The sequence below is a fragment of the Balaenoptera borealis genome (genome assembly GCF_965194805.1).
Source record: "Balaenoptera borealis genome assembly, chromosome: 7".
NCBI lineage: Eukaryota > Metazoa > Chordata > Mammalia > Artiodactyla > Balaenopteridae > Balaenoptera > Balaenoptera borealis.
The window spans coordinates 78,584,557-78,609,594 of NC_138864.1; the positions used below are offsets into that span (position 1 = coordinate 78,584,557).

A 25,038-nucleotide genomic window follows, 5' to 3' on the forward strand; every position below is an offset into this window, starting at 1 on the left:
GAATCAGCTATACGTATACATATATCCCCATATCCCCTCCCTCTTGCGTCTCCCGCCTACCCTCCCTATCCCACCTCTCTAGGTGGACACAAAGCACTGAGCTGATCTCCCTGTGCAATGCGGCTGCTTCTGGCTATATCTTTTTCAGTAGCTAATGTCTAAAACACAGTCCAGCAGGATAACTGGCCAGTCTTAGGACAGTTGTGGAAACAGACAGATTGCCTTAGTTGCTGTTTGATGTAACCCAAACTTCCAGCACTTGCTTGGATGATGGCATCTTTTCTTTCTGCCTTAAGCCTATCTTTAGTTTTTGATGTTTTGGGTTTTTTGTTGTTGTTATTTTTAAGACATACAAAATTCTAACAGGAATAGAAGGGTGAACCACTACCCCCAGTGCCTCTTGCCCCAACCTCTAAATCCTTTCCTGTTTCTAGTGAACTCTTAAATGAGGGTTCCCATGCATTGTGATACATGTATATCTGTTTTTCACACAAGTAGATTCATAGCACACATTCTGTCTGTAGTATGTTCTTTACACTTACTTCATTTCAGAAAACCAGACAAGAGGCATGTATAGTACCACCATCTTAACACAACTGTCTTGACTTTTGCATGTTCCTTTCCAATTTGTGAATAAGGTGCTTATTTTCTATGTTGTTGCCACCACTCTGTGTCCTTTTTTTCTTATATATCAATCATAAGTATTTGCATAATTTTGTCTCATTTTAATAGAGGTCATGAAAGGGTTATTTTCTTCATTTCTTCCTTATTAAGCATTCATTAAAATCTCAAGTGCAGAAAGGGAATAAGTAGGTGATGCTGAGGTAAAAAAACAGGTACTGAGTGAGTAACACACACAGCATGTTTCTCTCTAACAACTGCTTGCCCTCCTGCTCCTAAAGTAAGACAGACATTCTAGCAGTAGGTCTCAGCAACTTCTTGCTAAGGGAAAGCAGAAGTGGCTTCAGAGCCCCAGTGGGTATTAGCAATGGCATCGGGAGCACTCAAGAGACAGTCCTGGCTATTAATAGAAGGGTATGAAAGCAGAATAAAGAAGAAGAAGAAAAATATACACAATTCAAAGTTTCCTTTGATACAAATGTAGTATTTTACAAATTAAACAGCCAGAATGCATGGGAAATCCACACATTGCTCTAGACATAGGATCAGTACATTCATCAAAGCACGGCAAAGTCAAAACGGATAGAGCTTGACCCTAAGGAACAGTGTCCTGCTGAGTCTTCTGCTAAACAATAACCTCTGTACTCTAGTGGCATTTACAGTTCATTTTTCAATCAATCAATCAATCAATGCATAGCATACAGCACATTCAAAATGGAGCCTTCTATGAAGAGAAATTCCTCCCCACAGCATTCACAAATTTTTGGATCAAAGCATCAGCCTCATCTATTTTTGTTTAACAGGAAGTGGGAACTAGATGGACCCATTTTTCTGCAGAGAAAAGGTCTGAATGTACTCTGACTTACAATTCTCAACCCTCCTCCAGCTCTTTATGTGCTGGGGTCTAACTCGGACACCGGGTTACCAGCACAAGAGGCCCTCCTGTGAAAAACACACTGTACACAGAGTACCTGGTGGCTAAATTTGAGGCGATTCATATGCAAAAAGTCACCACTTATTAAACTGTTCAATAAATTCATCTCCTAGATCAACCTTTAACGTGGTGATCTAAGCCCCAAAGGCAGTATCTTAATGATGCTGAAAAATACCCAGGCTTGGCTGATAACACGTACAGGCAGACCTCAGAGATACTGTGGACTTGGTTGCAGACCACTGCAATAAAGCGAGTCACACAAATTTGTTGGTTTTCCAGTGCATATAAAACTTATGTTTATACTATCTTATAGTCTGTTACGTGTACAATAGCATTATGTCTAAACAATGTATATACCTTAATTTAAAAATACTTTATTGCTAAAAAATGCTAACCATCATCTGAGCCGAGTTGTAATCTTTTTGCAGTAGTATCATCAAAGATCACAGATCACCATGACAAATATAATAATAATGAAAAAGTCTGAAATACTGGGAGAATTACCAAAATGTGACACAGAGACACAGTGAGCAAATGCTGTTGGAAAAATGGCACCGATAGACTTGCTCGACTCAGGGTTGTCACAGACCTTCAATTTGTCCAAAAAAAAAAAAAAAAAAAAAGTGCACTATCTACAAAGTGCAATAAAACAAGGTGTACCTGTAATCCACATAGGACACTGTTACTGTGCTCTGCCCAAAGCACAGAGTCCATTCAGGCTTATATAAAGAACCAGTGGGAAAACGTTAGGGTCCTTCCGGGTGGCAGCTTTCACGGAAGGTTGCAGTCTCTCCAGGTTAATGTCAGCTGAGGCAAACAGACGCTGCACGATCCCAAACCTTTCTGTATCTTTCAGTGGAGCCAAGACTGGGTCTTCAAGATCAGACACACCATCATCAGACAGAGCATGGAGCTGAAATGACACATGTAAACAAATCCACCAAAAAAGGTTATAGAAAATCCACATCATTGGATAATAATGTTAGCACGTCTAGCTAATTATGGGGGGAAAATTAAGTTGTTTACATTCCCCAAATAGAGCAGGGAAAACCCTTAAGCTGTAACACGATATATTTGGCCCAGGCCAGGACCTCCACTTCCCCTGGAGTCCTCTGACCAAATCCCTACTCTCTGAACTCTATCTATCTTCTACTGGATCCACTAACTCCAGTAGATTAGAAAGGTCAGAATATAACTTTCTTATACACACAGTATGTAAGGTTTGGTTTTTTTATTTTAATTCACCTATTACAATGTCTTACATGTTTGCATGAACTCCTCAAAGGTAGGTACCATGGTTTACTTAGTGATGCTTCTTGCCTTAAGAACCTCTGCCCTTGCTCTTCCTTCCACCTGCGACATCCTTCCTCCAGAGCTCCCCACAGAACTTTCCTTCTCATCTCTGAGCTGTTGGTTGAAATGCCACATCAGAAGGGCCTTTCCTAATCCTCTCTCCATCGAGCCACTCGCTACCCCCTTATCCCAGCCACTATTACATTATTTGTCTTCATATGCTTGCTGTTTCTGAAATTATCTTCCTGACATTCCCTGTTTACTCTGTTTATTAAAACCTAAGCTGCCCAGGAGAGCAGGGACCTGGTCCGCCATGCTTACCTTATACCCTGCCTAGAACACTGACCCTCAGTTGAACGTTAGTTCTTCAGAGAGGTCACATCAAACACTGCTCTAATTGCAACTGCTCAGAACATGTGAAACTTTGCTTTTAGGGTCTTGAGCAGTGCCTCTGACACAGTTGTTTTTAATCTTTAGTAATTACAAATTTGCCAGTAGATTGGAATTTTAAACAGGCACTCAGAACCAGATCAGATTAATAATGTAGAGCATAAAATTTAAAATAAAAAATGAAGCCTTATAAGGTATGCATGAATTTTAACTGAATCTGAAGGGAATCCAAAAGAATTCCAAACATGTTCTGAGCACTGATAATCTTTCTTACTAAAAGTAATAAGCAACTTGCCCCAGGGGCTGAAGGGCAGCACTCATTTGCATATAAAGGAACTTGTGTGTCTGTTATCAAAATCAGCCTTACACGTCTACACCTTGTAGATTCACCCAATGCAACTCACACAGTGTAACCACAGGTTTCCCGTTACCACGTGGCCTAGACTGTAAACTGTAGATGATGCTTTAGGGAGTGGATCTGGCCTGCTTCTTTAAGCATGAGCACCACATCCGGTGACTTAAGAATGAGCTCCACTGGTGCAGCACAGAGGGCTGTGTCCTGGGTCTGGTGGAGAAGCACCCAGCAACATCCTGCCTTCTTCTCTGAACATCTGCCAACCCCAAGTGCCCAGAGGCACAAGAGAGATTACAGTCACCCAAAGAGGGTGGGGTGTGAAATTAACATTCCCTCCAGATGATTCTAACTCACTTTCTTACCAGCTCTTTCACCAGTTTGCAAATGTGTTTGTTAGTGTATCTGACGCTATTCTTTCAAAAGCCCTTCAGCAAGCCTCTCAGAGTTACTCTGGCCACCAGACAAGACAAGACAGGCATGCAAGGAGACTTCTGTACCCTGCTCTAAATAAATACCTATAGGAAACATAAGATACCCAAATTCCTTCAGGAAGCAGGAGCCTTGCGGTCCTAACAAACGTTGTTATGAGCTCTAGGCGAGATTAAAGACCTTCCTGAGTGTCTTCACATAAAGAAACATTACTTCTTTATGTTGAGCAGCCCACAAAGGCAAACAGATGACTCTATGGGTGGGTAGTTTTGCACCAAGGTAGAATACCAGCTGTGCTGGGACTCCAAGTGCGTCCTAATGGCTACTCCCAGAACACCAACAGAGCAGAACTTGGAAGCAACCCAAAGATCAAATCCTAGAGCAGACCTGCAGGGAAGATGACAACTAAGTGTGAGCTGGTTGGGAGAGGGAGTTAGTTAGCTAATGCAGTCTCGGCAGTATTTTCTTTTTTTATATACTTCCTGAATGCAGTTGATGACTTTGTAAATACATGGTGAGGGCTGACTTGGGAAATGCTAAATACTTAGTTGCTGCAAAAGGGAGCTAAGCTAGAAAGCAGAGTTACTGTCGTTGCAGACAATTAGATAATGATACGTATTGTTTCCATAACCAAACTGCGCCATCAGCCTTTACCCTCAGCTGGCCGCACCACCGTGGCATGCTGGCTCATTTTCAAGTAGTTCAGTTTTTGTGGTCAAAGTACAAGAACACAGCATTCCTCTGCACAGGTAGAAACTGCTTTCGGTTGTGAATGACATCTAAACTGCCCCTTGGAATGAAGCCTTACTGCAGTCTCTGGAATGAAGCCCTCTGCAGTCTCTGGCCCTGCTCCCAAATCAGGAAGATGAAGATGGTAAATATATGGGGCCTTGTGGAAAGATCCACAGGGCTGTGAAGGGCAGGGACAAAGTCCCCTGGGACACGATGTCCTGGCTGAGCTACCGTCACCTCACCCGTTCATGTTTCCATTCCTCACTTCTCAGGTGACTCCCGAGTCCCATGTAAACTTCTTTGCTACACCAAGAAGTACCACAGGCACTAACCACAGTGCTCAAAGTTCCCAGAGTAGATGCATAACAAACTGCAGGGTCCTATCTAGGCAGTCTACCCCGATACCTGCTTCCCAGATCTGGGAGCAGAGCTCTGAGCTTCGGTCCTTTGGGTCTACATAGCGTGCTGGCCTCAGCCCTTAGTAACCAGGCCTCAAGATAACCTAGCCGGGTATCCTCTGCTTGTCTGCCCTAGGCTGAGCAACACCTGCAGAAGCTACAACTGAGGAGCTGCCCCAGCCTATTGATGGTTCCTTCTATTGATGACCCAATTTGTAATTTAAAAAGGAAAAGCTTAACCTTGACTTTCAGGGCTAAGCTCATCATTACCTAACTCTTGCTCTTGCCATGGCATTTCCTGAGGGCATGAAGCTAATGATATTCCTAGGAGAAAATGAAATGTCTTCCTGAGACAAAGCAGTCCTCTTGAATACCTCCCTGTTGAATTTGATGCAGAGCTGAATCAAACTGGTCCAGCCACAGAACTGCCATTGCAAATAATGTGGTGTTAGGCCCCTTCCCTGCAACACTGCACCAAGCCTTGGCCAAAATTCTCTCCAAAAAATGCAAAAATCATGAGATTTGGAGTAGAAATATAAGGTTTGAGTCCTAGCCCTGCTAGCAAGTTCTTCAAATAACTCCTTTCCCTCTGAGCCTTAGTCTTCCTATGGGGTGTGTGATGGGGGCAGGGTGTAAAAAAGAGAGAGATTAATAATACCTGTTTTAACCTATTTTGAAGGGCTGTTGTGGATGAGAAAGCCTAGCGAGTTTTATCAGCTGTTAGGTGTCCATCTCCTCATCATTTCCCTGTTCCTGCCCATCCCCAGGTCCTCTCTGGGAGGTTCTTACCAGGTGGCACAGTGTAGGAATAATCTGGAGCTTACAACAAGTGCCCAGCAGAACTGCTGCATTATCTGGCATTTCTGCAGGAGAAAAAAAAAAAAAAAATCAGTCACCGTCAAAAAGCACCCATGGAAACAGAGCCAGCCCCTGAGCTGTACCTAATTTATATATCCTCTACCAGTTGGGCAGAGGATAAGCTCAGTAATTGTAGAATAAATGAATGAATGGGGCTAAACCGGCAGCAACGGCCTTTTAGAAAATAGATGTAGGGACCAGGTAACCAGCTCTGTGTTCACCAGAGGATATTTCTTACATGCAATTTGCCAATCAGAAAGAACGGTACAGACTCAGGGAAAAGTGAATCAGCATGGAAAAGCAGAAAGAACCTGGGGTTTGGTGACAGAAGAGCTATGTTTGAGCGCCACTAAATATTTGGGAGCGACCTTGGGTATACCTCTCACAGCACGTTTCCTCATTTGGGTACTATAGATTTTCTTTTTTTCTGCCTATGTCAGAGAACTATGTAAACTATAAAGGGTTATACCTAGGTCACTAATCATTTGGGGGAGAAAGATGTAATGTGGTCTAGTCAAGGGGTGGCACAGCAAACCTGCTGAGCCCAGGACTGTGCAGGGCCCCCTGGCCCACGGCTAGCTCAACACAAGGGTACCAGTGGCAGAGAGCATTGGCACAGAGCTGTATAAGGCTGGGGGCTGTCCCAGAAGGGTCCTGCCAAGCCCCAGGAAAAGGAAATCCAGATCAGTGTTAGTCAAAACCAGTTTTAAATACCTCCCAAGGTAGAACAGATGCAGTTGCTAGAAGGACCCAATCCCTTGGGATACAACCTTTGCACTGAAAAGGCAAAAGAGAAAAGAATCGTCTGCTCCATCATCTGGCACAGGGAACACTCATGAACCCCTCCATCTCCTGCATTAATTAGCAGCCTTATTTATAAATGGCAGTGTGTTGCTGAGGCTGTGGCCCAACAGAGCACAATGAAACACGGCCTTCTCCCAAGAGCACAAGGCCGCTAGGGGGATGGGGCAGCCCCGAGGCCTGAGCCTGCCAGAGAACCCGCTAAATTGCATTTAAATGTGCTTTTGTCTCCAGAGAGTCCCCACAGTTTTCAACAGACCCTCAAGGAGGCCCTGCTCCCAAATCAGGAAGATGAAGATGGTAAATATATGGGGCCTTGTGGAAAGATCCACAGGGCTGTGAAGGGCAGGGACAAAGTCCCCTGGGACATGATGTCCTGGCTGAGCTACCGTCACAAGTCATCTCACCTGTTCATGTTTCCATTCCTCACTTCTAAGGGGACTCCTGAGTCCCACGTAATCATCATCATCATCCCTTATTCTTGGAAATACTTTACTTCCATGTTACTCAATGGTCATTCACTACCTTGAGCATGGTGCTAGGGACACAGCTCTACTTTACAGCACTTACCACCTAATTTCACTGCTTGACTCTAGTTCCCTTGAGGGTGGGGATGATGATTTTCTCCTACCTCAGCATCTAGCAGTGCCTAAAACACAGTAGAGGCTTCTTCAGCATTTCTGGAATTGAAATGATTTCTTTTGATCTTTCATATTCTAACTATTTTACAAATGAAACCTGGGAAGTTCATGCTTAAGGTCACAAAATGGTAGGGGAAGTGTTCCAGGAGATAGGCTAGATGCTGAGACTGAAGTGCTTTAAACAAACAGGAGGAGGGAGGTTCAAGATGGCACCGTAGGAAGATCCGGAACTCACCTCCTTCCACGGACAAACTGAATCTACAGCAACATATGGAACAGTTTCCTCTGAAGAAACCCCAAACTACCTGAGCGACTCCCATACATCAGGTGAACAAGGAAAAAAACCCCATGGCAGCAGGTAGGAGAGGCTGAGCCACAGTCTCCCTGTAAACCCCACACCCCTGGTGCAGTGACCCACAATCAGGAGGGAACTCAAAACCCGAGCTTCTCCCTGTGGTGAAGGATTTGAACCCCACCCTGACTTCTAAGACCACCCAGACAGACGAGCCCCCCAAAATCTGGCTTTGAAAACCAGTGGGGCTCACATCCACAAGACCCACGAGCCTATAGTGAACTGAGAAGTCATTCTTAAAGGGCTTGTACGTGGACTTACCCACCCCCAGGACCCAGCACAGAAGCAGCTGTTTGAAAAGCCCCCATACTGTCTATGAAAGAGGCTTATTTGTTATCATAAAGCATCGGCCTGGGGGTAGGCATCTAATTTAACACACACCTAGGGACCTGCTGGTGTACTCTGGGGACCGAGGCCATCAGACACCATCTTTGCACCCTCCCTCTGCCACACTTCAAAGCACCAATATTTCCCAGAGGAGAGCTATGACACACCTCTGGTGCCCTTGTTTTTGTGGCTGCCACCCAGGAAACACCCCTTGATCGTCTGGCTCTCGTGGCCAGCAGGGCTTGCATTCCTGGGTCCCTCGGGACTGTAACAATGACACAGTTCTTGGCCAGCTACCACCCCCAGGGCACAGTCAGACAGCAAACTGAAACACACCCCTAGTCCTTCTGTGAAAGAGACCCACTTGCTTGGCCTGAGGGGCAAGTTTCGGGTTTGCCATACATCTAGGGGACTGCTCTCAGAACAGAGGCCAATGGATGCTACCTTTGTGCTCTCCATCTGCCTCATTCCAGGTTGCTGCTATCTCCTGGAAAGGAGCTTATACAATCGTCTGGCTTGTGATTTCTGTGACTGCCACCCAGGTGACACTTCTAGGTCACCTGGCTCTACTGGCTAGCAGGATTTACACTTGTGGTCTATATATACTTGTATACTTTAAAAGCTGCTGCCTGAAGGTCTGGCTCCTAATCAGCCTAAATCTAGATGCTGACTGAGATCCTCTTTGGGGCACTGACAGGTGTCGACAAACCCTCAACTATTGGGAGCCACTAAAAATAGGCTGCTTGGACAATCACAAAGGTTTGAGAGACAACAAAGAGCTAGGGTGAGGTTGAATAAGGTCCTCTCTTACATGAGACCACTCCCTCACGTGAGAGGAGACTATTTTACCTTCTGCATGGAAACAAACACACAGTGTCAAGGAAAATGAAGAAACAGAGAAAGGTGTTCCAAACAGAGGAACAAGATAAAAGCTCAGAAAATTTCCTGAATGAAAAGCATATAAGTGATTTATGTGCCTGCTAAAGAGTTCAAAATATGATCATAAAAATGCTTATTAATAAGCTTGGTAGAAGAATGGATGAACACAGTGAGAACTTCAACAAAGAAAGAGAAAATATAGGAAAGTACCAAATAGAAGTCAAAGAGATGAAGAATACAACAAATGAACCAAAACAGACACTAGAGGGGTTCAACCACAGACTAGATGAAGCAGAAGAAACGATCATTGAACTCAAAGACAAGGCAATGGAACTCACCCAATCAGAGCAGCAAAAAGGAAAAAAAAGGTGAAAAAAAAGTGAACACAGCTTGGGCTTCCCTGGTGGCACAGTGGTTGAGGATCTGCCTGCCAGTGCAGGGGACCCGGGTTCGAGCCCTGGTCTGGGAGGATCCCACATGCCGCGGCGCAACTAAGCCCGTGAGCCACAATTACTGAGCCTGTGTTCCGCAACAAGAGAGGCCACGATAATGAGAGGCCTGCGCACCGCGATGAAGAGTGGCCTCCACTTGCCGCAACTAGAGAAAGCCCTCGCACAGAAACGAAGACCCGACACAGCCATAAATAAATAAATAAATAAATAAACCCAAAGTTTAAAAAAAAGTGAACACAGCTTAAGAAACTATGCTACAACATCAAGCAGACCAACGTTTGCACTATAGGGATCCCAGAAGAAGAAGAGAGAAAGGGGCTGAAAACTTGCCTAACCTGGGGAAGGAAACAGACACTCAGACCCAGGAAACCCAGACTGGAGTTCCAAATAAGAGGAACTCAAAGAGACCCACACCACAACACATTAAAATGTCAAAAGTTAAAGACAGGAAGAGAATCTTAAAAGCAGCAAGAGAAAAACAACTTGTTACACACAGGGGAACAACCCCACCCCCCACATGGCTATCAGCAGATTAGATTTTTCAGCAGAAACTTTGTAGCCTAGAAGGGAGTGGTATAATATAGTGAAAGTACCAAACGAAAACAACTTGCAACCAAGACTACCTGACAAAGTTGTCATTCAGAATTGAAGGGGAGAGAATTTTCCAGACAAGCAAAAGCTGAAGGAATTCATCACCACTAGACGGGCCTTACAAGAAATGTAAAAGGAACTTGTTTAAGCTGAAATGAAAGAGTACTAATTAGTAACAGGAAAACATATGAAAATATAAATCTCACTGGTAAAGGTAAATATATAGTAAAATTCAGAATAATATTGTAAGGGTAGATTAATCACTTACAAAACTAGTAAGAGATTAAAAGACAAAAGTAGTAAAAAAATAACTATAACTACAATAATTTGTTAAGGGATATGCAAGATAAAAAGATACAATTTGTGACATCAAAACCATAAAATGGCAGGAGGGGGAGAGTAAAAAAGCAGAGCCTTAGAATGCGTTCAAACTTAAGTTCTTACCAACAGGTATTTATAACCGTCTATTTTAAGTTGGTATGTAATCCTCATGGTAACCACAAATTAAAAACCTATTAGCAGATACACAAAAGAGTAAAGAGAAAGCAATCTAAGCATTCCACTACAATAAATCATCAAATCACAGAGGAGAGCAAGAGAAGAAAGGAACAAAGAACTACCAAAGAGCCACAAAGTAATTAATAAAATGGCAATAAGTACATATCTATCAATAATAACTTTAAATGTAATTGGACTAAGTTCTCCAGTCAAAAGACAGAGTGGCTGAATGGATAAATTTTTTTTTAAAAAGACCATTATGCTGCCTACAGGAGACTCATTTCAGATGTAAGGACATACACAGACTGAAAATGAAGGGATGGAAACGTATTCCATGCAAATAGAAACCAAAAGAAAGCTGGGGTTATACAGGCTCTCTTTATATCAGCAGTAAATAGACTTAAAATTAAGACTGTAATAAGAGACAAAGAAGGGCATTACATAATGATAAAGGGGTCAATCCAACAAGAGGATATAACACTTTTAAATATTTATGCACCCAACATAGGAGCACCTAAATATATAACGAAAATATAACAGACCTAAAAAGAGAAATAGACAGCAATACAATAACAGTAGGGGACTTTAATACTCCACTTTCATCAATGGATAGATCATCCAGAGAGAAAACCAATAAGAAATAGGGGCCTTAAATGACACATTAGATCAGATGGGTTTAACAGATATATGGAGCACATTCCATCCAAAAGGAAAAGAGTATACATTCTTCTCAAACACACATGGAACATTCTCCAGGATAGGTCATATTTTATAGGCCACAAAACAAGTCTTAATAAATTTAAGAAGACTGAAATCATATCAAGCATTTTTCCCAACCACAATGGTATAAAACTAGAAATCAATTACAAGGAGAAAACTGGAAAAGTCAAAATATGTGGAGATTAAACAATGTGCTACTGAAAATATGTCAAAGAAGAAATCAATAGAAAAATCAAAAATACCTTTAGACAAATGAAAATGGAAATGCAACATATCAAGATGTATGGGATATAGCAAAGCCAGTTCTAAGAGGAAAGCTCACAGCAATAAATGGCTACCTCAGGAAACAAGAAAAATCTCAAACAACCTAACTTTATACCTCAAAAAAACAGAACAAATGAAACCCAGAGTTAGTAGAAGGAAGGAAATCATAAAGATCAGAGTGGAAATTAAATGAAATGCAGACTGATAAAAGAAAAAAATCAATGAAACTAATAGCTGGTTCTTTGAAAAGATAAAGAAAACTAACAAACCTTTAGCTAGACTTGCCAAGAAAAAAAAGAATGTAAAATAGACAGCTAGTGGGAAGCAGCTGCATCACATGGGAAGATCAGCTCAGTGCTTTGTGACCACCTAGAGGGGTGGGATGGGGGGGTGGGAGGGAGATGCAAGAGGGAGGGGATATGGGGATATATGTGTACGTATAGCTGATTCACTTTGTTATACAGCAGAAACTAACACAACATTGTAAAGCAATTATACTCCACTAAAGATGTTAAAAAAAAATTTTTTTTAAATCAGAAATGAAAGTGGAGATGTTACAACTGATACCCCAGAAATACAAGAGACTGTAAGAGGGTACTATGAATAATTATATACCAAAACATTGGACAACCTAGAAGAAATTAATAAATTCCTAGAAGCATACAATCCACCAGGACTGAATCAGGAAGAAATAGTAGTAATCAGTCTTTTCGGATTTTCTAAGTAGATTGAATCAGTAATCAAAAATCTCCCAACAAACAAAAGTCAAGTCAAGGACCAGGATGGCTTCACTGGTGAATTCTGCATACATTTAAAGAACTGAAACCAATCCTTCTCAAATTCTTCCAAAAAATAAGAGGAAGGAAGGAACACTTCCAAACTTATTTTATGAGGCCAGCATTACCCTGATACCAAAATCAGACAAGGACACCACAAGAAAAGAAAATTACAGACCAACATCCCTGATGAACGTAGATGCAAAAATCCTCAACAAAATATTAGCAAACCAAATTCAACGATACATTAAAATGATCATACATCATGATCAAATGGGATTTTAGTCCAGAGATGCAAGGACAGTTCAACATCTGCAAATCAATGTGATATACCATATTAACAAAAGGAAGGATAAAAATCATATGATCGGGCTTCCCTGGTGGCACAGTGGTTGAGAATCTGCCTGCCAATGCAGGGGACACGGGTTCGAGCCCTGGTCTGGGAAGATCCCACATGCCACGGAGCGACTAGGCCCGTGAGCCACAATTGCTGAGCCTGCGCGTCCGGAGCCTGTGCTCCGCAACAAGAGAGGCCGCGACAGTGAGAGGCCCGTGCACCGCGATGAAGAGTGGCACCCACTTGCCGCAACTAGAGAAAGCCCTCGCACAGAAACGAAGACCCAACACCGCCATAAATAAATAAATAAATAAAATTTTTTTTAAAAAATCATATTATCATCTCAATAGACACAGAAAAAGCACTTGACAAAACTCATCATCCATTTATGATAAAAACTCTCAACAAAGTGGGTAAAGAGGGAACATATCTCAACATAATAAAGGTCAGATATGACAAGTCCACAGCTAACATCATACTCAGTGGTGAAAAATTGAAAGCTTTTCCTCTAAGGTCAGAAACAAGACAAGGAAGCCCACTCACCACTTTTATTCAACATAGTATTGGAAGCCCTGGCCAGAGCAGTTAAGCAAGAAGAGGAAACAAAAGGCATCCAAATCGGAGAGGAAGACATAAAGCTGTCCCTGTTTGCACATGACATGATATTATATATAGAAAAAACCCTAAACAAAAAACTGTTAGCACGAATAAAGTCAGTAAAGTTGCAGTATCAAAATCAATATACAAAAATCTGTTGCATTTCTATACACTAATAACAAACTATCAGAAAAGGAAATTAAGAAAACAATCCGATTTACAACTGCATCAAAAAGAATAAAATACCTTGGAAGAAATTTAACCATGGAGGTAAAAGACCTGTACACTGAAAACTGTAAGACACTGATGAAAGAAATTGAAGAAGACACAAATAAATGGAAAGATATTTCCTGTTCATGAATTGGGAGGATACTGCTACAATGTTCATACTACCCAAGCTACAGATTCAGTGCAACCCCTATCAGAATTCCAATGGCATTTTTCACAGAAATAGAACAAACAATTATAAAATTTGTTTAAAACTATAAAAGATGCTGAAGAGCCAAAGCAATCTTGAGAAAGAAGAACAAAGCTGGAGATATCACACGCCCTGATTTCAAATTATATTATAAAGCTACATTAATCGAAATAGTATTGTATTGGCATAGAAACAGACACATTGATCAGTGGAACAGAATAGAGAGCCCAGAAATAATCCCATGCATGTATGGTCAATTAATTTACAACAAAGGAGCCAAGAATATACAATGGAGAAAAGAACAGTCTCTTCGATAAATGGTGCTGGGAAAACTGGACCACTATCTTACACCACACAGAAAAACTAACTCAAAATGAATCAAAGATTTAAACATAAGATCTGAAACCATAAAATTAGAAGAAAACATAGGCAGTAAGCTCCTTGACATCAGCCTTGGCAATGATTTTTTGGATTTCACACCACAGGCAAAGGCAACAAAAGCAAAAATAAACAAGTGAGACTACATCAAACTAAAAATCTTCTGCACAGCAAAGGAAATCATCAACAAAATGAAAAGGCAGCCTATTGATGGGGAAAGAAATATTTGCAAATCATATATCTGATAAGGGGTTAATATCCAAAACATACAAAAATCTCATAGAACAACTCAATAGCAAAAAGAAATCCAATTTAAAAATGGGCAGAAGGGGCTTGCCTGGCAGCACAGTGGTTAAGAATCTGCCTGCCAGTGCAGGGGACACGGGTTCGAGCCCTGGTCCAGGAAGATCCCACATGCCACGGAGCAGCTAAGCCCGTGCGCCACAACTACAGAGCCTGCGCGCCACAACTACTGAGCCCGTGTGCCACAACTACTGAAGCCCGCACACCCTAGAGCCTGTGCTCCACAACAAGAAAAACTACTGCAATGAGAAGCCCGCTCGCCACAGCTAGAGAAAGCCTGTGCGCAGCAATGAAGACCCAACACAGCCAAAAATAAATAAATTTTAAAAATTTAAAAAATGGGCAGAACATCTGAATAGACAATTTTCCAAAGAAGACATACAGATGGCCAATAGGTACATGAAAAGGTACTCAACATCACTCATCATCAGGGAAATTAAAATCAAAACCACACTGAGGTATGACCTCACATCTGTTAGAATGGCTATTATCAAAAAGACAGGAGGGCTTCCCTGGTGGCGCAGTGGTTAAGAATCTGCCTGCCAATGCAGGGGACACGGGTTCGAGCCCTGGTCTGGGAAGATCCCATATGCCGCGGAGCAACTAAGCCTGTGAGCCACAACTACTGAGCCTGCACGTCTGGAGCCTGTGCTCCGCAACGGGAGAGGCCGAGGCAGTGAGAGGCCCGCGCACCGCGATGAAGAGTGGCCCCCGCTCGCCACAGCTGGAGAAAGCCGTCGCACAGAAACGAAGACCCAACACAGCCAAAAATAAATAAATAAATAAATAAAATTAAAAAAAAAAAAAAGACAGGAAATAAGTGTTGGCAAGGATGTGAAAAAAGGGAACCCTTGGGCACTGTTGGTGAGAATTTTTTAAGGCTACTCAAAAAATTAAAAGTCTTACTACTATACAATCCAGCAATTCCACTCTTAGGTATTTATCCAAAGAAAACGAAAACACTGACTTGAAAAGATACACCCCCATGTTCATTGCAGCATTACTTACAAAAGCTAAGATATGGAAGCAACCTAAGTGTCCACCAATGGATGAACGGATAAAGAAGATGTGGTACACACACAGAGGAATATCATTAATCAGTAAAAAGAGAAATCTTGCCATTTGTGACACCATGGATGGACCTTGAGGGCATTATGCTAAGTGAGATAAGTCAGACAGAGAAAGACAACGTATGATCTCACTTATATGCGGAGTCTTAATAAAAAAAGGCTCATAGAGCAGATTTGGGTGTGGGGGGGTGTAAAATGTATACGGGTGGGTAAAATGGGTGAAGACAGTTAAAAAGTACAAACTTCCAGCTATAAAGTAAGTCATGGGTATGTAGTGTGCAGGATGGTGACTAGAATTAATACTGTATTGTATATTTGAGAGTTGCTAAGAGTAAATCTTATAAAGTTTATTTTTCTTGTGATGAAAACTTTTAACTATGTATGGTGATGCATACATAGTTAATGAGACATATATACAAATATCGAATCATTTTGTTGTACACCTGAAATTAATGTATAATGTATATATATATGTCAATTATATCTCAATTTTTTTTTAAAAAAAGTAAGTGCTATAGAAAAAACTAGTGTTATTATTTAGAAAGCTGGAAACAGGCCTCAAAAAGGGGCCATTTTCTGTTCTAGCACCTTTCCCAGATTCTGAGAAGAGAAGACTGTTGTAGGAGGAAAAGGTCAACTCAGAAGGGCGAAGAATAAACAAGAGCATTAGTGAAAGAGCTCACACCAATCCGACCTCCACAGTGACTGACACATAAATGAGATCTCAGTTCAGAGAGATGCAGAAGAGCACCGTTGGTTTAGAAATAGGCTGCAGATATTTTCACCTGCACTTAAAGATTTCACTATCCCTGAGCTTCCAGCTCTGACACAGCAGGCAAGTCTCATGTTATGTGTCAACCCCAAGCGGCTGCCTGTGTGCAAGGCTGCAGAGAATTTGAGGCTGTGTCCAGGCTCGGGAAAAAGGGGACTGTGGTGCATTCACAATGTTGGCCATGTGTTACATATTTGACATCACTGGTCTAGCCTATTGATATTAAAATATTTCAATAAGTAATAGGGTATGTGAAGAAAGGGCTTCTCGCAAGCTAGAGAACTCTGGCCTGTAGATTAGCTCCTGATAGAATGCCTGTAATTAAACTCTCTGATATACCAATTAACACTGGGAAAAGGTCTCCAGGGGAGTTCCACAGGGCTCTGTCTTATGTCCTATCCCAGTCAAAATGTTTACCCATGACTTGGAATAAGGCATAGAGCGTACATTCATTGGCATGTGGAGCTGGGAGAGGCATTTGCTCTGATTAATTATTTAAAAACTGGAGATTCCTGGGCCTTTGTTCCCATGTGGTGCTGGGGAGGAACTCTGAATGTATCAGGAGCTCAGCGCCCTGACTGACGTCACCTTGAAGGGAAGTTGTGGGGACTAAGAGTGGGCTGCCTTGCCAGGTCTTGCCTTTCTGAGAAGGAAGTGAAAGCCCAGCTTCCTCATACAGGATGACCACCTTCTGGTACCACAGACCCTCTGGCAAGGTGCGTTCTGGATGGGAGTTGGCAAAGAAGTGTCAGGGCGGGGTCCACCGCTCAATAATAATTGGATGGCCAGGATGCGTGTGGAAGTTGTGGAGCTGCTGGGCCCAGCAACCTAGTGCATTGGGATGCTCTCTGCAGCCTCCCTGCCCTAATGGCCACAATGCTGCACTTGGGGTAGAGCCATAAGTTTGCAAAGAGGAACAAGAGGCTCAGAAGGAACGAAACACTGTGGGGGAGAGCAGTAGCCAAATGAAAGCCACTGCCACTCAGCACTGCCAGGCAGCAAGTGTGAATCACTGGCTGTGTCTGGGGAAACTGGTTTCCTGTGTTGGTGAGGGAGTGTGCCCACAGACAGCCCTCCCTGGGGGCGGAAAGGGAAGTCCTCTCTCCAAGGGAGTGGACGAGGCTGGCAGCAGACAGGCCTCCTTCATACTCAAGTCCGTGACTTCACGGCAATCCTGTCAGCTTCCTCAGTCTTCCACTGCCTATCATCCCTGCACTGCTTGAAGGGGAGGGAACCTTATGTACCACATCGTCCACAAAGTAAGCAAAGTAATTTCAAGGCAACAGCATTTCTTCCCCTTTTTTTTTTCCATACCTGCTAGCGCACTGACCAAGAAGTAGGCCGTAGAAAGGAGTTTCTGGTTGTGGACCACATCCTCCGGGCCTGGACACTCGCCCTGCACACTGTATCCCACTAGCCGCAGGAAGGCCACGAGGTCCCGCTGCTGTGAAGGCTTCAGCTTCCCCAGCACCGCCAATGAGGGTGACAGGCTGCTGACTATGTCCTCACACTGTGGGGAGAGATGGGGTGCGGGGAAGAGAAAAGAGACAGATCTAGTGAAGCCACAGGCCAAGCTGGGCACAACACAGGCCTCTGCCCCATGACACACAACCCTTGTAGTGAGATGGAGAGTGGTCCCCCAAATATAAGTCCACCTGGAGCTTCAGAATGAGACCTTATTTGGCTTCCTTGCAGATGTAATTTAGGTAGGGATCTCGAGATCATCCTAGATTGGGGTGGGCCCTGAATCTAATGGTGGGTGTCCTTTAAGAGACAGGAAAGGAGATGGCCGTGTGAAGACAGAGTAGAGATTTGAGCAATGTGGCCACAAGCCAAGGAATGCCAGGAGCCACCAGAAGCTGGAGGAGGCAAAAAAGGATTCTCTCCTAGAGCCTGTGGGGAAGCATGGCCCTAATGACACCTTGACTTTAGACTTGTGGCCTCCAGAATTGTAAGAGAGTAAATTGGAGTTTGTGGTCATTTGTTACAGCAGCCCGAGGAAACTAATACACCCTTCTATTCATCACATCGACTACCTTTCTGCAGTTAGAAAACTAAGGACCTGAGAGTAAGAAAAAAAAGAAGCTTTAGGGTTAAAAGGAGGTGGGGAAATTTTAAACACCATTTTATCCCAGCTCAAAGCCTTATACCAAGAGATCTAGCCCGTCCATATCTCCAGAAAACCATGCGGAGACACTACCTTGAGATGTCTCCGGTCTTACCACTTGCTCCAGAACCAAGAGTAATTCTTCATCAAACAGGACCGCCTGGAGGACGTCGTTCAGAGCTCTCTGTTGCTGCTCTGGCAGCTCCACAAAGGGATGGAAATTCCTCTCCAAGAACAGAGTGGCTGTGAAAGCAGCAGAACATACCCAGTCTCGTGACTTATCTCAGAACGAAGACCAGTAACTCTTGCTTTTTATAGCTAATTGTCCTCTGTTCTTTCATAAACACTTCCAGCTGCACAGTCAGTCTTGGAACTCAGAAATAAAGGACGCGTTAAATACCACCCTGCATGTTTTTCACTAACCAAACTACTAAAGGAAGAAAGGAGGAGGGAAGGGAAGAGAGGGAGGGGAGACAGAAAGAGACAAAAAAACAGACAGAAAAGAGGGAAGCCAAGTTTCGTTTCAGACTGTATTTTCCTGCTGACTCACTAAACATTAAGTCTAATCAATTATTTTCTGGAAAAGTCATTTAGAATGATTAAGTTATCAAGGCTGAATACTAAACATCAGGACTTTTACAGAGCTTCAGAGTCATCATGCAAATTCCAAAATACATTCTTTTTCATATCTTTCTAATACACTACAGATTTTGTATCCTTTAATATTAAATGCATGCTTTTCAAGGGGCTGGCACAATTTTCATTGGGCAAATACAGATATTCCACTTTCTCCATTCTTCTTCACCCGTCCTGGAGAATGGGTTAGAATCCCAGCTGGATTACTAACGTCCTCTTCAGGATGCTTGAGCCTCTCCCCTTAAAATCTTCCGTTTTCATTTTAAGATAGTCAAAAGTTTCTAGTAATTTAAGCCCAGTGGGAATTTAAAAACAAGATTTGATAAACCAAAGCTTTCATATATAGGGATGCAGACCAATACATAAACGCACCCTCCGCTGATGTCAGATTCCAGACAACAGTTACACTCAAAAACTGCTCTATAAGCACAATTAGTTCCTCGCCAGCCCCAGCCTGGAGAGAAGGGCTGTCCTGGCTGGTCTAGGGTCCAAGGGCACAGAGGCGGGCGCCCACCCTACTCCTGCCTGAACTACCCAGCCTCCCCACTCCATGCCAGGCTGACTAGAATGACCAACTTACAGGGTGGACCGGTGGGTAAGGAAATGATAAGAAAGCTCAGCCTGTCTCGTCACTTCCCTGTAGTGCAGTTCAAGGCTGTAGCACCACTGCTGATGTGATTCTAACCCGTGACATTGACGTCGCTTAAGTGGCAGCTGGAAATCACACCCAATTACCGTGAGGGGGGCCTGCAGCCCTGCATTAGATGGGAAAGCCTTAAGATTGGGCCTTCACTGCCAATTCTGTCCACACTGATACTTCTGCTACAAAAGCATCTATCTTCTGGTTTGGGACTCGTTGAAGCCCCACTGATGAGTCTCTCCTCTTACTCTCCAAGCCAGAGATATTCTGAGCTGCTCCTAGCTCTTTTTTACTAAGCTCTTAATTATTCGTTTCTCTTTTTCCTTGCCCTACCCTCTTCATCTCCTCTTCTACTATATACTGCACTCCTACTAATTCCTGCCCTACCCCCTACAAAAAACTTTTTAAAAAAACACAAAATGCTGTGGGGAGCGAAAGGAATTGCTGCAGGCAAGTCACAGGTACTCCCCTCCTCCTCGCTGGATGCCTTGGCATCACATGGCTTCATGCCATGTGGATAAGGGCCTCCAAGAGAGCATTTTGCGACGCCAACAAAGCGTTGCCTGTCTTCGCAATGAAGCCTGGAATAAATGAAACAAATGCAAAACTTGGGTTCTCTCTCCTTGCTGCTGACTAGCTCTTCTTGGTAGTCAGCAAGACTCCTGTGGTTCAAATGAAAGAAAATGTGAGGCCCCTAACTCTTCCCCTCCTCAGCCTCCTACCCCTTCCTTAAAACAGGCCATCCAAGACCTGAAGTTCCCTAAGATCTGACCAAGCTGAGTCCTGATGAGTGAACCAGAACTGATTCAGGCACCGTCCTGTCTGTTCTCAAATGTTCTCCGTGAAGTCACTAAGGAGTCACCGCTTCTGAAGGGCGCATCACCTCCTGGGGTACAGTACTCAACTACCCAGCAGCTCACCCCATGCCCCAGCCTGCTGGCAATACCTTGTTTTAAAACACTCAGTGGCCCATCCGAGGCAGGCAGCCCTTGCCCAGCATCTGGCATGTCCCAGAACGCAAACTCTTTTAAGGGCAGGAGGTCCAGCAAGGCAGAGTCACTTCTCCTCTCCTGCTCGAAGCCCCCGTGCTTCCCTTGCAGAAGGCAGAATTCTGTAACGCGGGGGAAAAGGACAAGCTGGGCGTTAGGGTCAGCCTTATTGGCACATCCCAGACCTGGCTTCACCTAAATCAAGCAGGGCAGGGGGGACATGTCCACCCTCTTCCTTATACACCCACTTCCTACACATTATTCTATTTGACCAAAACTCAGGCACTTCCTACAAATACAGGAGAAATGGTTGTTCTTAACATAAGGTTCTTTGAACAGGCAGGAAGCAACCTTTCAAACATCAGAAGTATTTCCTTAGCCTGACTGGAACAAACCAACTCCAACAAACAACCCACCATATTTAACTGAGAAAACTGGAATTTGATTGATAAATCTGGTTTGACTGAACTGATACAGAATTATTGACAATATATTTAGGTGCACAAGTGGTTACGTGGCTCTTGGAGAGTCCATAATTCTTCATTAATAAACTATTTTCTGCAATTATATGAACAAACCTTACAAACATGTTGAGAGGAAAATCCATACACAAAAGAATATATTCTATATGAATCTGTATGAAGAGACTAGTCTTTTTTTTAAAGCCTTATCTTTTAGAGATATTTCAATATTTATAGACAAAATAATATAATGCCTACAATTTGCTTCAAAACAATTGAGTAGGGGTGGAGAGAGGTGGGAAAGTTATAGATGAAACATGAATTGCCCTAGTTATTGAAGCTGAATGGTAGGTACATGGGTTTCATTATATTACTATCTGTACTTCTGAACATGTGTGTAATTTTCCATAATAAAAAGTTTTTAAAAATTATAAAAAGAAATGCCCCTTAAATACTTCCATATTTGAGGACCCAACTAAGGTAACTAAGTTGTAGGTAAAAATGCAACAGTGTGTCCTTGCTAAGTAAAAACTGTGTGAACTCAAGAATGAGGGTTCTCCTCCTGACCCACCTCCTACAGTAATGAAAATAAAAAAAAAAAAAAAAAAAATGGCACCTAATTAAACTCAAAAGCTTTTGCACAGCAAAGGAAACCATAAACAAAAGGAAAAGACAACGCCAGGATGGGAGAAAATATTTGCAAACGAAGCGACCAACAAGGGATTAATCTCCAAAATACACGAACAGCTCATACAACTCAACAACAAAACAAACAATCCGATCAAAAAAATAGGCAGAAGAATTAAATAGACATTTCTCCAAAGAAGACAGACAGATGGCCAAATAACACATGAAAAGATGCTCAATATTGCTAATTATTAGAGAAATGCAAATCAAAACTACAATGAGGCATCACCTCACACTGGTCAGAATGGCCATCATCAAAAAATCTACAAACAATAAATGCTGGAGAGGGTATGGAGAAAAGGGAACCCTCTTGCACAGTTGGTGGGAATGTAAATTGGTACAGCCACTATGGAGAACAGTATGGATGTTCCTTAGAAAACTAAAAATAGAACTACCATATGATCCAGCAATCCCACTTCTGGGCATACACCCAGAGAAAACCATAAATCAAAAGGATACATGCACTCCAATGTTCACTGCAGCACTATTTACAATAGCCAAGATGTGGAAGCAACCTAAATGCCCATCAACAGAGGAATGGATAAAGAAGATGTGGTACATATATACAATGCAATATAACTCAGCCATAAAAAATAATGAAACAATACCATTTGCAGCAACATGGATGGACCTAGAGATTGTCATACTGAGTGAAGTAAGTCAGAGAACAACAAATATTGTATGATATTGCTTATATGTGGAATCTAGAAAGATGGTACAAATGAACTTATTTACAAAACTGAAATAGAGTTACAGATGTAGAAAACAATCTTATGGTTAACGGGGGAAGGGGGGAGGGATAAATTGGGAGATAGGCATTGACATATACACACTACTATATATAAAATAGACAGCTAATAAGGACCTACTGTATATAGCACAGGGAACTCTACTCAGTACTCTGTAATGACCTGTATGGGAAAAGAATCTAAAAGAGTAGATATATGTATACCTGAATCACTTTGCTGTACACCAGAAACTAACACAACATTGTAAATCAACCATACTTCAATAAAAATTTTTTAAAAAGAAGGAGGGTTCACTTTATGCTTCTATTTAATAATTTGTGTACAGGCTATGGAATGAGAATGTGGCTGAGCCTAGTACTTGCATGACATGTGAAAGGCATGGGTATTAGCACGTATTTTCACCTGCTGTGGACACGAATGACATCCATAAAGACAGGACGGCTGTCTAAAGACAAAGAAAACAAGCTTTCATTTACTCACCCGACGACCCACCCCCACTCCTAGTCATCCAGAAGGCCCCTGGCTCGCTCCACCCTATGCACCAGGCACCGAGGTGGATAAGCGTGAACTGGCCCCCAGCGAAGGCTCCCCAAGGACAAGGACCATGACCATTAACACAGCCTCACATCCTGCCAAGAGCCCTGTGGGGCCCCCAACCATATTTTGGGAGCCCAAGACCCCAGCACCACTCTTCCTCTACACAGATGCCCAGCCCCCCTGAAGGCACTGCCAACTCCTTCACTCTTTGCAGCATCAGGCACTGCAAGGAGCCAGAGATTCAGAAGGACCACAACCTAGGCCTTGACAATAAGTATGATACGAGTGGAAGAGGTGGACAGGTCACTGAATCCAGAGTGGCAGGTGTGGAGAAAGCAGCAGAAAAGGATTCTTGGACGAAGCAGCGTCTAAGTAACCCCCTAAAGCCTGGTAGGAACTAGCTGGGCCAAGAGGCGGGGAGCACACTCCAGAAGCTCCCGATAAGCGAGAGTGGAGGGTTCCCAGACGGTGGGTTAACCCCGGCTGGATCACTACGTTGGGAGGCGCTGGTGATGAGAAGCAAGGCTGGACACGACGTGCCTGGAAGGGCAGACTTTATCTCGGGACAAAGGGAGCCTCAGAAGGGTGTCTGAGCAGGTGAGTGAAGTGACCAAATGTGTATTGTTAAATAATCACATCAGCTACACTGCTAGGATGGGAACCATTCAAAGCAGAGGAGCCAATTAAGAGTCTGTGATGGGAACGAGGTCGGGGGGGTGCTGGTGTCGGCCGCTGGACCTGCAGAGAAGTGCACAGACCCGGGAGGGTGGGAAGCACAGGTTCACGTCCACAGGTGCCCAATCAGAAGTTCCTGCTGAAAGGACACTGGTAAATGCCTCATTCTACAAAGCAAAGGCTAAAGTTCAAGACAATAACATGATGTTTCTGATTGGCCATAATGGGGGGGGGGGTCTGTTGGCAAAGGGAGGGATCGTGGCTGGGAGAACCCCTCGTCAAGGACGGGCTCACAGATGCCTCCCCCAAGGGACACGGAGGGAGTGGCCTCCTCTCGAAGCTTCAGAAGACAGACAGGATCCTCGTCAACTGTACTCCCACCCAGAAGGTGGGAGGAGAGATCGAGCAGCCTCTTAAGGGCCCTTCCAGCCCCTGCAGGGCTGTTTATGAAGCCGGATCAGAACATTCTGCAGGAAGAGCAACCGAAAACAGAGATGGGAAAAAGCAGCAGAACTGGCTTAAGAATCAGGCAGCGTGTCACACGAACGAGGGCCTGACCACCAAGCTGCACAGGCAGGGCAGGCTGCAGCAGGAGAGGGCAAAGGAGAGGGCTTCCTAGGCCAGGGTGTGGGAAGTGAGCCAGAGCAACCCTGAGAACTCCCCAGGGCACCTCTGCTCAGCAGCACAAAGAGGAGTTTATTTTTTCAAGACAGCAGAAGCAAGCCAAGATAAAAGGCTTGAAATTGAAATGCAAACAGGAGAGCCTCGCCAGGCAAGCTTTGTCTTTCCAACCCCATCTGAGAAAAGAGATGCCCCTGTGGGAGCAACAGGTGCCCCAACAGAGCTGCATGCAGGGCAGGGCACCTCCACCTCCTCGGAGAAACAGGGAGGGGCTCCCGGGGGCCCCAAAGCCTGGAATGGCAGCCCCAGCCTGGCCCCCAGCCACCAAAGGGTCCTCAGAGCACTCGCGGGCATCCTCGGTGCAGGCCAAGCTTCCAAAGAGCCTGACAAAAGCAACACCTCCACCACCAATCCATCTGGACAGGAGAACCAAGGCCTCAGCAGCCTGGGCTGGAGTCACACAAGCCCACGTGGTCACACAGCTTATCACACGCTGATGACAAAAGCTGGAGGGACAACTTAATCATCTAATAGGCAGTTTGTTCAGTGGATGGATAGTCTTTCAAAGAGAAAGAATAATCATGCCCAGGATGACACAAATTTGGAACCTTGGACCTAAAGGATGCTGGTCACGATTCTTGGTATTCCCGGTATCCCATGCGTCCCTGGCCCCACCCCTAGACCAACTTCCTACAACTGGCACCTTCAGTTTTTGTCACCTCCCTGAAACACAGGCTGCTCTACATGCAA

The 25,038-nt window shown here is 43.7% G+C and overlaps 1 protein-coding gene and 1 long non-coding RNA gene across 8 annotated transcripts in view; one reads left to right on the forward strand and one right to left on the reverse strand.

Moving 5' to 3' along the window:
* The window catches only part of GSDME (gasdermin E), a 103,886-nt gene that overhangs the window by 17,007 nt on the left and 61,841 nt on the right, over positions 1–25,038 (reverse strand). For 5 of the 7 annotated variants that reach the window (XM_082398458.1, XM_082398456.1, XM_082398460.1 and 2 more), the window contains 5 exons: positions 20,516–20,680; positions 18,409–18,536; positions 17,501–17,696; positions 5,942–6,015; positions 1,085–2,468 (listed from right to left, as the gene is read on the reverse strand). In XM_082398458.1, coding sequence (XP_082254584.1) covers positions 2,238–2,468; positions 5,942–6,015; positions 17,501–17,696; positions 18,409–18,536; positions 20,516–20,680 — 794 coding nt within the window. In that variant the 3' untranslated portion in view covers positions 1,085–2,237. Of the gene's footprint in view, positions 1–1,084; positions 2,469–5,941; positions 6,016–17,500; positions 17,697–18,408; positions 18,537–20,515; positions 20,681–25,038 lie in introns of those variants that run through there. The other 2 variants (XM_082398459.1, XM_082398461.1) reach the window with 2 other exon arrangements.
* LOC309631827 lies at positions 6,031–15,834 on the forward strand. The gene is made up of 2 exons (XR_014246588.1): positions 6,031–9,378; positions 9,682–15,834. It is a non-coding gene; the product is annotated as an uncharacterized lncRNA (long non-coding RNA).